At 37.0% G+C, this 15,989-nt stretch overlaps 1 protein-coding gene across 3 annotated transcripts in view; it reads right to left on the reverse strand.

Annotated features, from left to right (window-relative positions):
* Positions 1-3,363: 3,363 nt before the first annotated feature.
* Positions 3,364-15,989, reverse strand: part of LOC131685362 (isocitrate dehydrogenase [NAD] subunit gamma, mitochondrial) — a 67,609-nt gene continuing 54,983 nt past the window's right edge. The window contains exons 4-5 of one of the 3 annotated variants that reach the window (XR_009304783.1): positions 4,330-4,707; positions 3,364-4,089 (exon numbers count right to left, since the gene is read on the reverse strand). Coding sequence is in view for 2 of the 3 variants with exons in the window: in XM_058969036.1 (XP_058825019.1) it covers positions 4,987-5,008 (22 nt within the window). In the remaining variant the exon portion in view is untranslated. The other 2 variants (XM_058969037.1, XM_058969036.1) reach the window with 2 other exon arrangements.

Raw genomic sequence — 15,989 nt, forward strand, 5'->3', positions numbered from 1 at the left:
GTTTCCTCGTTTTTAATACGTAGCGGGTTCCCTCCTTCTCGCTTTTTGCATCTTCGATGGCTCCGACAGCTGACTCGTTGCTTTTTCCAATAATAAATGGATTTTTGGGGAGAACTGTACCATCTTTTCCAGTCAGGAGTAATATTGTAAGAGATCCAAATTGTCCATGCGGGTCCATAAAGGCAGGAAAACTTCTATCGTTCCATTGGTGACCACCTCCGCTGAAGGAAGCCATTATATCCACTTCGACAGTTACCGACCACAAGCAATTTTGCCTGGGTGGTTCACTCTGTGTGTAGTAAACTCCTGGCAAACACTCAATGTGCTCGTAACAATAGCAGAGTTAAAAGTCAAGGTCACTCGATATAAAAAGCACACTATAACACTTTTTCACCCAGTATCCGATCAGTTTCTCGGATCTCGATCGTTTTGCCTTTCTCATATAGAAAGGTTATGCAATCACTCTGAAAAACGTCAACCTAATCCCGGCCCGGAGGGCCGAGTGTCATATCCCATTCGACTCAGTTCGTCGAGATCGGAAAAAGTCTGTATGTGTGTGTGTGTATGTATGTATGTGTGTGTATGTGTGTGTATGTGTGTGTATGTGTGTGTGTGTATGTATGTGCGTATGTGTCAAATAATGTCACTCATTTTTCTCAGAGATGGCTGGACCGATTTGCCCAAACTTAGTCTCAAATGAAAGGTGCAACCTTCCCATCGGCTGCTATTGAATTTTGGATCGATCGGAATTCTGGTTCCGGAATTACGGGTTTCAGAGTGCGGCCATACAGAAATTTCTCATATAAACTATAGGAAAAATTAAAAATAGAATTTTTATTTTTGATGCTAAATGTGTTCAAGGTGCATGAAACGTCGAGATTTGATGCAAACTCGAAAAAAAAATTTGACTACGATTCACTTTTTTGGATTTTGGCACATTTTTGCCTTTCTCATATAGAAAGGTTATGCAATCACTCTGAAAAACGTCAACCTAATCCCGGCCAAATTTTTTTTTCGACTCGTTTAGGGTTTCTGGATTTTAACAGGGGCGTAGTTGATGGTTTACGGAGAGGGGTTACACCCCCCCCCCCCTCTACTGTTCGCGCCCCTCCTTTAAAAATCTCCTTAAATCACCCCTCAGACCACCACCCCATCCAGCCCTCATACCCCTCCCTTTCAACCCCATCATCTTTAAACCACCACTGTATCACAAAGCATACCAATTTAAGCTGGGGAGTCGTTCGTTCATGGGACTTTCGCCCTCTTCACATACCCAGCCCCGCATGACAAAATGAGTTAGCAAGCAGATAACATTGATCTAATGATGATTAGGCTAATGGAGTATGATATTTTTTTGTTTCAAGTGTTTCACCGTCGACACGTAGCTCATCAAGTTCGTGGCTGGCATGCCATTGTGTATAAGTGCAAAGTGTACTAAGAATGTAATGGACATTTCCACAATTATGTTGAACATAAAAAGCCTCCGTGCCATAGTTTAGAGAAATGAGAAAGGCACAATTGCACCGCTAGGTGGATTAAAACAGGTTTTTCCAAGTAGAAACCGATAAACGTTTTGTAATATTGCTATTGGATGCTCAAATCGAGCTTCTGGTATCCGCGGCCTAGGCCGCGAGGTGATAGTTAATGGGAAAGCAAAATGCAACCGCTCGCGACCGAAAGCCGACGCAGACTCTCATATGAACGAGCCTTACGCTTCTCCATTACCAATTGACAAGGAGATCGAAACAGGTTGGACGACTGCTCTGCTTGAAATAGATAACTGTGTAGGGATGCAGGGTTAAATCGAAAGTTGTAGTCCAGGCCGATCTTAGAAGAAATTGCAGACTTGCGGAGACAAAAACAGTAAAACTAGTAACGTTGAATGTAAACTAGCATCACGGGAGATCCCGTGGAAGCTTTGCATGGGCTTCCACCTCTATTTCCCCTCACAAAATCCTCATGCTCGATTGACAGTCTGTTCGGCTACAATTTTTGACACTTCGCTAGTCTGTGTATAAACTGTCTGTAGAAGAAATTAGCACAACACAAACGGACAAAATAAACCAGGATGAACAAAACAAACAGCACCGGTAAGGCAAATTATGGAAGTAGATAAAAGCGGTAAGTTATTGATTTTTTGTTTAATCTTGGCCTAAACTTAGGCCGCCCTGTCATCTAGGATCCGCCGTGCAAGTTAGATAGAACCCTAGTAAAGCGTGCCGTTGTTTTAAAGAGAGCTATGTGATGTCAGACAGTTATGAGCTTTAAGTAACCACTAATTTTCCTCATGACCGTAATCACTCAATACGGGTGTTCTGAATCACAAACCAATGCTATGCTGATTTCCTGGTTGGTCGTCCTTGAGTTGCCGCCGTTCTCCAGTCTCCCAGCACGTCTGCCAAACGTTCATTTACCTCGATTGCACACAACCAGTGACCTTTAACAGTTTCTAGAAATACCGTATTTAGCCGCGTTGCACTTAACGAACATCTCATTTGTGCCTTCAGTAAGCTGGATGGTAGTTCACACTTGAGCGCTAGATTCTCGTACATATGCGAGGCATTCGCATAACAAGAAAGCAATGGTAGGGTAAGGAGCCTATTTTCGCCCTGTTTCTATTATCGCCCTACTCATTCGAAGCCGTTAGCTAGGGCAGCGTAGACATAGTAGACATCCAACTAGAGATGTGGGAATGCTGGTTCGATTCCTGCATTCTTTCTCAGTCTACTTTCCGTCGAATATTTTCTAAAAAATCTAGAAAGAAAAATACAGTTTACGTTACCATAAGAAATATAATTTACCTATTTTGCAGTACCACTTTCGAGTTAGCTGATCCAAATTTGAGAAGAATTCCGTGAAAAATCGATGTTTTTTCCACAACAAACCTTAAACTCAGGGACTTGAAAGTTACATCTACACTAATGGCATTTTCGTTTTTGACAGTGCACTACACCGGTGTAGTCGGTGCTACACTCATGGCGTTTTCGTTTTTTCTTGATGCTACACCGGTGTAGTGCAAAGAAAGAGATAGACTAATTACACCCAAGTTTGAATGAGTGTAGCACCGACTACGCCGGTGTAGTGCACTGTCAAAAACGAATATGCCATCAATCAAACTTGGGTGTAATCAGTCTATCTCTTTCTTCGCACTACACCGGTGTAGCACCAAGAAAAAGCGAAAACGCTATAAGATTAGTTTGCCACATTCGACAGTTTTTAAGGCCTACTGGGTGTTTCATAAATTAATTTTATTCATAATGATAGGGTACACATAAAATTTATTTTAATTTTAAAAAGTAAAATGCTGTTAGAATTTATTCGACATATGCCTTTCTCATTTTTCTATGTAAAGAAAAGTTACAGTTTCGATTCATCAACGGTTTTTTTCTGCAAATTCGCTTTAAGTACATTTTTAACGGACGCTATAAATGGAGTTTTTTACACAGAATCAACAGATTGGCTGTTTCCATAGTAGTTTTATAATTTTTCACTAACGATATTTCGTTTCTTATCAACAGTCCGAATGCAACCAAACGATTTCTGCGAAACATAAACTTTTTCGTTCAGTTTTTTTTTCATTTCTTCCGAGAACATAAAATAATTCGGGAGGATAGGAGATCAAGCTAAACTCTTCCAAAAGGTACAATTTCCCAGCAGCATCGCTATGCCACCCTGGACCTGTACGTTTGTACGTCAAGAGTTGCTCCGGTTACTTGGATAGCGATTGTCTGTTGTGATTATTCTCGGTGACTTTTAGTGGGCATCCGGCAGCAGCAGCAGCAGCGGAACGTCCGACGGTTGGTTGCCATGATTTATTTATGAAATTTCGCTTTCCACTTCTATCAGCTGGTAGGTACCTACAGCTTACCTGGGGGGTTTTGTTTTATGCATAGTTTCGTTCTTTTGGTTGTTGTTGTTGTTGATGTTTTGTTTTAGCCCGTAAACTTTGCTCGTACTGTTACTGTTGCTTTTGGTAGAGAGGATCTCGAAGGTAAAAGAATAAGCTTGTTTTGCGCTTCCATAACTTAATATAAATAGAACACAACAAATTGGGGGGTTGCAGTCGTGAGATTCTCCTCTGAACGAAATCTGAGAGTTGATTTACATGCGGACATGGAAAGTTTGTGTTGAAGTTGAACAGAAAAGAAAAGAAAATAGAAAAAAAGAATACGTTGAAAATAAAGAACTTTTCGGTATTCGAAATGGAACATAACGTAAAAAAGACATGTATTTATTTATAATTTAATGGTGAACTGATGCACGTTGTTGTACCGCAGAAGGCATTGAAGTGTGTCTTTGATTGTTGACGTAATTTTTTTCCGTACGTACCTTGTTGCTGTTCCAAAAGAATCAAACACCAATAGGTGGGATTGTCAACGGTCACTTGGATGCCTCTACGTTTGATTTACCCATTTTTTTTAACCTATACACGTACTATGGTTAATTTTAACACCTATCATGCAAACCAAGCAGCGCTTGTTTAGATTCAACAGAAGGAGCAGTTTTGTTTTTATTTGGTTCGGAGGGAAACGTAAAACATTAAACAATCGTCTACTGGTTAAGCTTTCTCGTGAGTTTCGCGGCACAATTAGTTTGCTTTTGAGGAAAAAAAATATTGACTGTTAATATGCGAAAATAAGTAGGTACAATCTTTGGGAGGTTTTGCGCAGAGGACATTTAGCATCTCATCACCAGCTCGACGGTTGCCTGTTGAAAAAAATATTTGCAAATGTTAGAACATGTCTACACGAATTTTGAAGGGTAACATATTAATCCTACACCGGAGATGGGAAGCGCTCTCGACGATAGACCTAATAATACCTAAACCAGATTGCCACGCAGTTTTATTATCTTCAAGCCAAAAAATCGTTGTATATTGGGAAGCTGGAGAGTGTTACTATAGATGCCATTTCAGTGCAAATGTTTAATCAGTGCTGCCAAGGTTAATATATTTTAAAAGTATTTTCAATTTGTTAGGAAGCTGCTTTATTTGTCTTGTAGAGGTGTCCTGTTAGGAGAGGGAAGTGCCGGGAAAAAAATCCAACAAAACGTGCGTTAGTAGAATACTGGATTTTTTCCTACTGGATGAACTACAGCTATAATCAGTGTGTTGAAACTTTGGAAAACGTTCAAACTAGGGTATTTTTTTGCTACTGTTGAATAAGTACTACACTACAACTATCGATAAGAAAGGTTTTTTGTTCTGCCAACTTTGTTACAAGACTATATTGTACTTGGAAGACCGTGGAACATTCATGTCGATAATATATAGTTCGTGTCATGATCGGCAGTCAACAGTCCAAATACACGAACTAATCGTCAACCTCGATATCGTAGCCATACACATACAGCTACATCATACGAGGCATGTAGTACTGATAACGTTCAACTCCCTAGCCGAGGCAGAAAACTTCGTAGTGAAGAACAACATGCAACACGACGCGCATACGCCAACATCAAAACCGAGATTCCCGTGTAAATTGACAATGATCTTACGGAATTTCGTCTCCAAGATTTGGCACCGCGCACTACTACGGATTACATTGAAAGATTCATGTCTAAGTATGGAGAAGCGGAATCCGTCACAAATGACACATGGAGAAACTTTTGCTCTGGCATTCTCAACGGTGTTTGGGTGATGCGAAAGCGGCTGAACTAAACTATACCTTCTTAATTGACTTGACTTTCGAGTGTTATACCATGTTCACACTACAGAGTTAAAACATGTTATAATAATTAGCAACAAGAAAAATGTCATCAAGATAGCGTTAAAACACGTTTTAACTCGTAGGGTGAACGTAGTATTAATTACATCCATAGAATGGTTCAACTTCCTAATCGAGGCAGAAACTACCTTGGGAAGACTATTTACCAGTTGTATAACCAGACGGCCTACTGTGGTAATCCATGCGCTGAAACAACTAAAGAAAAACCATCAACTACAACCAACACTAATAAACAACCTCCGACAACTGCTGATACGCCACAGACAACCAGCCAAAAAATAAAGGCCGGACAAACAATATTCCAAATCAATAGCTAACATATCTAAGGAAGTGATAAGCAAAAAACGCTTTTAATCCACCTAACAGTGTGATAATACATTTCTTATAATTCTTATCACTTTCTTCGGGTATTATATCGATTGAGAAAATTTTGAACATGATGCTTCGCGATGTTTTTGATAACACATACTACAAGGACTCAGAGAATCGCTCAAAAGCATACAATATCAGTGCAAGAAATCTCAAAGGTTAGACCAATTTAATGGAAAAGCGGAAAAATGGCCCATAAAAAAATAGAAACGAATTATAGATAATGCTCCGTTAATAACATATATAAAATCTTCATATGCATTGTGTAGGGAAAACTGAATTTTTCTAAAGGGGTTATATATGTTGTGCTGAGTCAAAAATTCGAAAAACAAATTTTCGAATGGATTTGAAGTTCATACTCAATAGCGTTTACTCAAATTCTCAACGCGGCTGAGAACTAAGCACTGAAATTTCAGCTCTTGATATCTCGCTACCTCTGAAGTGCATTCGTGTATAGTTCAAACCTTACTTCGATATCCACTTTTTCTAAGAATGACTTCCCAGTAGTATCTTTGATCTGAATTAATATCCCTAATCCTAATGCCAAAGAACAAATAAAAAACTCTCGAAACCCTTTAGGGCAAATCATTATCATTGCTGGAATTTTATTTTTCACGAAACTTTTCGATAACCTTCCGTCACTTCTATAAAAAAAGCTTTTTAATTTACATAATCTTATTAGGAATAGTTGTTTAAGAAGCTTTTGTAATATTGTGTAGGAAAAGCTGAAAATTTATGAATTTTCTCTATCTGCAACATATAAACCCTTAAGTATACAAATTAATTTAGGATACCCTTTTAACATAAACTATCGCACGAATGGGAATAAGTTCGCCGAATTTTGGAAGAAGTCGACAAAATGACCCCTTGAAAACTACCTAAAAATTGGTGTAATTCGATGCAATTGAAGGAAAATATCCTCAGAAAATGGGATTACTGTGAATAATAAATGCAGTAAAGACCCGTTCTTATGATCTCCATGATGTATTTTAGGCTGACAAAATGGAGACATTGGCTAAAACGCGACATTTTTTTCCTTCATAATAAACTGAAGCTGTTCAAATATTCTTCCCTTCCCTTAATGTAGTCTAATAACTATTTATTTAATACAGTCTTCTAGCGCAAAAATTAAAAGAATTATTTTTTTTATTTTTGCATATTTGCATCTTTAGGATAAGGAAAACATATTCAAGAAAGGATTTACTCGGCTTCATCCTTGTTCGTCTGCTAGAGCCCATCAAACATATTTTCATATGAGGCTGATAAAATTGGGGGCTGATCAAATCGGGTCTTCAATGTATAAATAGATAGGCAGTATTCGAAGAAGTTTCTTGTGGACGAGTTTAGAACGACTTTGTTCCTTACTTACTTTGTACTTACTTGGAGTAAGCGGAGTAATCAGACATTCAGTTTGGTGGGGATTTGGTGAAAATCTAACTTACTGTCCAAATGGCATAATTACGAAACCACCATCTTTGAAGTTTTAAAATTATGGAGAATTTACAAAAAAATTGTAACAGAGTTTAACCTGTTTTAGCGAATTTGTTGAGACTGTCATTTAATACAACTTTATTGTAGGTATGAATACTATGTATATGGAGTATATCAAGTCATAAAATGATATTTACGAAGTGTTCCTTAATCTAGTTTTTTCTAAAATAACTTTCTATTGTGAGCTTCACAAACTCAAGCTTTGGATTAAATGTAAATTTTATCGTTTATAAACCTCATAAACAGTAAAATCATAATAATTCAATTTAAAATTAAATAGAAATAGCCTAAAATATGTTAATACCTTGAACACATGGAGCCTTCATGTCTTCAACAAAGTGGTTTGTAATAGCACTCACCAAAATTTTCCTGGAGACATTAAGTCTGGAACTAAATTTGTTGAAGAGTAAATTCGCCATAAATACTTCTTGGAGGATATAACGCTAAAATTATTTTATTAAATGATGTGCTGTTTAACGTTTGTAAAATTCATAGAAGATACTGAACCTGCGAAATTGGCGGAACGGAAAAAGCCATTTTTCATAAATTCCCCTACTTTTGGAAGGTTGTTTTCTCGTTTTTCGTCTCAACTCGACACATTCCCAAAATAAAAACATTTTCAGCAAATGTTGGAAGTTATGCAATTTTTCGGTGAGCAGTTCCAAGTTTCATAGAAATTAAAGCAATTCCAGCGTCGCTTCCTATAAAAAGACCCTAATCCATATTACTATACGGCCCTTCAAAACTGAACTCAATATGATAGGAAATTATGATTATGATTATGATTAATTTCAGAATGAGGAATGAGTTTCTATTGGAATGTTTTAGGCAAGTATTTGATATTGATGTTATTAGACAACTGTGAGATCAAGACAAATAGATCAGTTACAGATCAGGATCGCATTCTCACAATTTTTCAAAGGTTCGCATGATGTTTCAAACAATAGGTTATCAATGTACTGATCAGATAAATATCATTGTAATATTGAATTAAATCAGTCAGCATCAATAAATTTTTAACTTAAATCCAATCATTTTTTTTTGGGTGATGGGGGAGGGCGTGGTTAAACCCCAAAGCATCCTCTAGATTACACCAGTGCTTGGAGTTATTCATTTCGCTTTTCATTTTCCGAGATATGTTTCAGATCGATCCGATGGTTATAAGTCAGAAGGTTCGCGCAAATGAAATTTTCTGCACCGATAAGTGATCAAGTTCCATCTAAGCAACTTGGAATTATTCTGTGGTTATTCTGGTGGTTCTAAATAGAAAAATGAAATACGAAATTCGTTTTATCGAAATAATATTTCGCTAATTTAAATGGATTATTACTATTTTGAACAATAAATAGGCGACAAAGGGTAATCCATAAACAACAAGCCATAACTTTTAAAGTATTCGAAATAAGTATTTGATGTCTTCAGTAAAATTATTCGCAAAAGAGCTAAAAATTTGCTGGAGGCATTATTTCAATACAATCACTTCCAAGAAAATTTATGAAAATATCTCACTCTTAGGGGGATTTATCAGTAAAATCACAATACCAAAAGACAGGGCATATTGTATGCTTTAAATCCTCCGAAGATACTATTCACCTAAAATTATTCGTTTTGGCGCTAATAATACATTGAATATTTTTGGTTTTATTTCTGGGAAATGATAAAAATCTTTCGTTCGCATTTAATGTTAAATATCTTTTTTGATAATACTCCGATCTCCACAATCTATAGTTCGTTCGAAAGGTATTCTTATAAGCTTTCTAAAAATATATAGTTACGTCGTCAATTTCGGCAGCAAATTTAAAAAAAACTGCGATATTCATATCTTGGAAACTAAACATCAGAATCAAAAACCATTTGATAGCGTTCTGTCTGGGTGATAGGCCTTTCATTTAAAATTGGTTTGGATAAGATCGGTTCAGCCATTGCTGAGAAACACGAATGAGAGTTTGTCCGTTACATACACACACAGACACACACACAGACATTAACCCAAATCGTCGAGCTTAGACAATTGGTATATGACTCGGCCCCCCGAGCCTCGGAAAAAATCTTGAAAGTTTGAGCGAATTCTATACATTTCTTTTCTAATAAATGTAAAAAGAAGCCAGCTGTACTTGACTCAGTCGAACCATCAAACATCTAACACCAAAAGTGCTATTCTTTCGCCTGAATTAAACTCCCTTCGACACCAGGCATTGAAATTGTTGCTGGTCAAATTCTAATCAAAGGCCTTTGCATTGCTTCCATCTACATTCCTCCTAGAGTATCGGTAGGGCACCGAACGCTTTGTAATATCACGGAATCCTTACCGGCACTGCGGTTAGTTCTAGGAGACTTTAACTCACACGCTACGGTATGGGGCTGTCTTCATGATGATCAATAGCAATACGGGAGAAATGACGATCTTAAACACGGGAGAAATGAAGGTGATCCCTGATCCCCACGGTAACGATTATTTGCCTATCGTAATTTCAATTGTTAACAGTTGTAGACCATTAGAAACCACCAATGTCTCGTATCAGCTCTCATGGAACATTGATTGGAAGAGTTACGCGACCGCGATATCCGTAAACATCGAATCCACTCAAGCGCTTCCTCCGGAATACCCATGGACGGTCTCCAACCCCGTGATGGGAAAAGAGTGCTCAAAGTTGTACGCGGCGAATTTCACTGCATATAAGGCCTTCCGAGAAGACGGATTAGCCACTAGCTATCAACAGTACGCGTCGTTACAAAGGCGAATTAAGAGTAATGAAAGCCAAAAAAACGCAGTAATTGGCGCCGGTTCGTCCACGGGTTAACGAGAGAAACAGCGATGAGCACTCTTTTGGGTACGGCTCGACGTATGCGTAATCGAAACAGTACCAACGAGAACGTAGAATATTCAAACCGCTGGATATTCGCTTTCGCCAAGAAGATCTGTCCGGACTCTGTCCCGGTACAGAAAACGTACCACGCCGCGTCTCCTCACGATACCGCTTACGAAACACCGCTTTCGATGGTGGAATTCTCACTTGATCTCTTGTCATGTAACTATAACGCTCCAGGGTTAGGCAAAATAAAATTCAACTTGCTGAAGAATCTGCCTGACACTGCAAAAACGCGCTTGTTGAACTTATTTAACAAGTTCAATGAGGGTAACATTGTCCCCCATCACTGGAGGCAAGTGAAGGTCATCGCCATCCAAAAACCAGGAAAACCAGCCTCCGACCACAACTCGTATCGACCGATTGCTGTCCTGTATTCGGAAGTTGTTCGAGAAAATGATCTTGTTTCGCCTCGACAATTGGGTCGAAGCAAATGGCTTACTGTCAGATACTCAATTTGGCTTTCGCAAAGGCAAAGGGACGAACGATTGCCTTCCGTTACTTTCTACAGAAATCAACATTCTGTCAGAGAAGCTGCACAAGCATGGTCTTTCAGAGATTTTAAATAACGTTTTTCTAAACCTGTTGTATGAAAAGACAAGCACTATTCGCATGTAGATTTAATAACATCGCGATTTAGATACATGGGTCTTTCACAGGGCTTAAGTCTAAGTCCCCTGCTCTAAAACTTTTACGTGAATGACATTGACGAATGTCTTGTCAATTCATGCACGCTAAGGCAACTTGCAGACGTCGGGGTGGACTCTGTTACAGGACCCAAAGCTGCCCTTTTGCAAGGACCATTGCATGATATTTTGCACAATTTGTCTGCTTGGGCTCTTCAGCTGGGTATCGAGTTCTCCACGGAGAAAACTGAATTGGTTCTCTTTTCTAGGAGGCGTGAGCCGGCGAAACTCCAACTTCCATTAATTGGTGTAACGATCAATCAGGTCTTCACATTTAAATATTTCGGGATTTGGTTTGACTCTAAAGGTACTTGAGGATGTCACATTAGGTATCTGAAACGTGGTCGCCCTTTCCATCGAAGTTGGACATAAACCACATTTGCATTCTGTATTCCTATTTTTAAGATAATGTATTATTGTCATGAAAAACTATTCTTTCCCACCTTGTATATCGAATTGCACTCCTAGTTTTAACATAGCTGTTAAATTTCTCATAAAAACTTATTCCCCTTCTCATACAGGGTGTTTGGTTCATGGTTAAGAATCTCTCGGGGGGTGATAGACTGTCATATTTGGAGAAAAAAAATTGTTCTACACATGCCATCAAATCTTAACCGTTACAGAGTTATTGAACTTTTAGTGTAAAAAACTTATTTGTCTTAAAATACCTCTAACTTTAAAAGTGTACTTTGTATTTTAAATGTTTCAGTTCCATTCGAAAGGTGAGAAAATTTCGCATTGAGTGATGCACTTACATGTTTCAGCTGATGAGTTTAAGTAGCCTTTTCAAAGTAATTTATTGAAAATTAAACAATTTCAAACGATTTTTCGTTCATTTCTTGAAAATCCTAATAGTTAACCTCATCATTTTAATAATTCAGATTGTTAGTCTTGATGAGCTGCTTAATTTATTCTTTGACATGATACACTTACCTTTTCTTATTTTCATGATTTTGGGTTATTCTACTTGGATATTTTTATCTCATTTTCACTAGTACCAGCTCTAATTGAAAAATTACGGCACTTATTGTACTTTTTTTTCTTTTTATTCGAAAGCCAGGAAAATTTTACAGTGAAAAATGTATTAATACCTTTCAGTTAAGTGAATTTAGTATTCTTTTAAAAGTAAATTAGTTTAAAGTTAGTGCTATTATTAGCATTTTCGTTAATTTTCTTAAAATAGTAAATAATAAACATCACCATTATTATCATGGAAATAATGCATCGCAGCAAGTTCTACAGTTCTTTCTTTGACTCCATTCAATTATCTCTTTTGGTTTCGACGCAAAATCGTTTTTATCGCATCGTTTCATATACAAAAATAACGATTTCGAACCCACTACATTTGTGGCAAGCTCATGCTGTGTTAACTATTAAATAGCAGCAAAATGAAAAGATATATAGACAAAGTGTCTAATAAAAAGTTATAGAGAACATTAAGGGGCATCAAATGAATAATAGTAACGATAAATTTTGTTGATTAATAATTAGAATAATTAAAAAACTCTCCAAAAAACACAAATTTTGAGTTATTTTGTTAGTAAAAAATCATTTAGTACACTTAACTAAAAGATATTTGTACATACACTGATAGGACATTTTCTCAGCTTTCCAATACAATATTGTAAATAACGATATAAAGCATATTTTTTAGATTAGAGTCTTTTAAGCACTTGCAAGTCGGTTACAGGAAAAGTATAGTAATGAAATTACAAAGAAATGAGAAGAGATAGAAATATGACGTCCAAGAACAAATCATGAATCGTCCTAAAACCCAACTTTTGGATAATGGATATTGCTATAATCATACTTTATTATTCCGAGAAAATTAGCAAAAACCTCCTCAAAAACACTAACTTTTAATTACTTTACAGTTAAAAGGTAATTAAAACTAATTAACTAAAAGATATGAGAACACCATTCAATAGGAAATTTTCTCACCATTCGAATGGAACTGAAACATTTAAAATACAAAGTATACTTTTAAAATTAGAGGTATTTTAAGACAAATAAGTTTTTTACACAAAAAGTTCAATAACTCTGTAACGGTTGAGATTTGATGGTATGTGTAGAACAGTTTTTTTCTCCAAATATGGCAGTCTATCACCCCCCGAGAGATTCTTAACCATGAACCAAACACCCTGTATATCAAACTGTACTCTTAGTTTTAGGATAGCTGTAAATTTTTTCGTAAAAAAAAACTTATGTTCCCCTTTTGTATATTAAACTCGATTCCTAGTTTTAAGAGTTGCAAAAAACTATTGTATCACATTGTTGTATATAGCATTGCATTTCTAGTTTTAAGATTGTTGTAAAAAAGTTGCTCTTGTTATAAAAAAATATTTCTAAATTGTAACCTACTAGTTTTAAGATATCTAAAATGTAAAAAAATGAATTTGGCTAACGCATTTGTGCCTATTAAATGAACGAACTGGATAAAAAAACATCTAACAGCGAAAATCAAAACTGCTCTAGCAATGACAACAAACACTATCAAGGGAGGTGGTCGGCAGACAGAAAAATCAACAAGTAGCAAAAGGAAAACCTGACCATTCCTCACCATCTTGAAAGAAAATTAATACAAGGAGCGGAAAGCAGTGCGCCCAGGATAGACTACAGTAATAATATACGCTTATTTTTTATCATTAATTGTAAATTTAATTGTATCTTTGAAAAGTGTATTATTTTCAAAAAAGGCAAATGATCCGTGAAGCTAAAGCCTAAATAAATAATAATAGCATTACTTTCACCTCCTGCTCGATTCTGAACCACGGACAAGCAAAATGAACGATACCGTTATCCTCTCAATTTAGTGTGCATTGTTCCAATAGCAAAGTGTACATTGTCTACTCTTGCCGTCACAAGTGAAGTTGATGAAAAAGCACTTCTCCGATCCAACATGGCAGTCGCACCATCGATTCGAATTTCGATTTGTAGGCATAGCTAGCATCGTAATAGTCATCGTTTCCACTTTGTTTATGATGCAGGAATGTAAAGTACCACTCATTATGCAAAACCAAAGTTAAAAATATTCAAATTCATTGAAATTGATCATATTCAGCCGCATTCATTTTCAATATTCAGTGACGCAGCTGAAAACGTCAAACGAACAAACCGCCCATTCATCCATGCAGATTTTCATTCGGCTCCGATTATTACACGAAGCGACCGTGCAGCCACGAATCAAACGCATCAAAGTAGGCCCTGGCACAATGTAAAAGATTATGATTGTTGTTTCATATGCTTTATAGGCATTTGAAAACATTTTCTTAGATAATTAGTGTAATGAATATATTGTACGATATTCAATTGAATGAATATTTTTTCTATTCACCGCGACGCAACAGGTTCATTTTCAACCGTCAAAAAAGAGCTTAGATTATTTTTAACTCTGTGCAAAACGATAATTTTTGAAGTCGTAGTGTTTATGGTGAAGTGTACGGCAACAAATTGGTATTTTTTTCGAGGTGTTTCGCTATATGTTTTGGTGCTCGCTTACGTTTGGGATAAAGTACGTAATTTAGTCTAAAAACTTTCCGAACAGATGCCAGAACATTTTTTGAGTTGAATCCAAGCCTTCTGGTAAAAATCAGTACGGACTATTATTAAAATAATATTATTTAATATTGAAAGTTTTAAAGCAGTTATCTATTTAATATATAGACTAAAATCCATAATTTTGCAGCAATTAATTTAAAGAGCACTTTTATCTTTCATATAGGATGTTTGGTTAATTTTGGTGATTCGTTGGTTGGGCCACAGCCTATGGCCAACTAACGAATTTAATTCACTAGTTGGACCAACTGACAAATGTGAAAAACTCTCCAAAGAAGACATTAGTAGTGTAAAAGATTGTTAGATAGATTGTCAAAGTCAATTTGACATAAGATTTTGACGTTCAGATGTTTTTTAGCTGGACAATGGTCCAACTAAAAAGCAGTCCAATTAAAAGTGTCCAACCAGCGAATCACGTCTGTAACCGTTATAGGATTATTTAACTAGAACTAACTAAAACAGTATAATTTTTTTACAATTATGTTTGGGAAAAATGTCCTATTAAGTGGTGTCCTCATATCTTTCAAGCATAAAGTGGCTGTTTTTCGAATCAAAACAAATGGTTTTTTAGTTCATCGTGCGCAATTAGAACTAGGGCAAATTTGGTTGAGTTAAAACAGTTATCATTGCTACCGAAACATTTCCGATAGGAATCTGGCAACCCTGCTTCTGTTTTACTTCCTCGTATATGCTGCAATATGTTCAAATGCGGACGAATTGTGTTACTGTAGACCAGCGATTCTCGACCTGAGGTCCGTGGACCCCCTCCTTGACCTCTTTAAAGTCGTTCCTGGGGATCCGCGAAGAATCTTTTCCGGATAGATATTAAAATTTTAAGTTTTTTCTGTAACAGACTAAAATATTGACAGCATACAAAACGGATGCTAAACAGTGGGGGTGATTTCGAAGGTGTCCGCGAATGCCAGGGGTGATTTCGAAAGGGTCCGTGGTTCAAACAAGGTTGAGAACCGTTTCTGTAGACTTTTCTAAATGTCCCTTACGATCTATTCGGGAAGTTATGAGAAGAGAAGTAACAATGGTTGTGCCTAGAATCTCCAAACCAACAACCAGCACTATGATTAAAGGCCAGGAAGAATGTAGTAGCGATGACGACTGGCCGTGAACGATAACGAGAGTGAAGGCAGACCGAATGGCCCCCAAGATGCGGTGGACAACGTAGTTAATATTACACCGCCAAGGAAGAGGATCTACACACGCAGCAGCAAACTGTGTTAACAACTATGCTATATTGCTCCCTAAGGAGGAAAAATGGGGTAAACACCAATCTTTCTCCC

This window comes from Topomyia yanbarensis, chromosome 2 (assembly GCF_030247195.1).
Source record: "Topomyia yanbarensis strain Yona2022 chromosome 2, ASM3024719v1, whole genome shotgun sequence".
In the NCBI taxonomy this organism is placed as follows: Eukaryota; Metazoa; Arthropoda; class Insecta; order Diptera; family Culicidae; genus Topomyia; species Topomyia yanbarensis.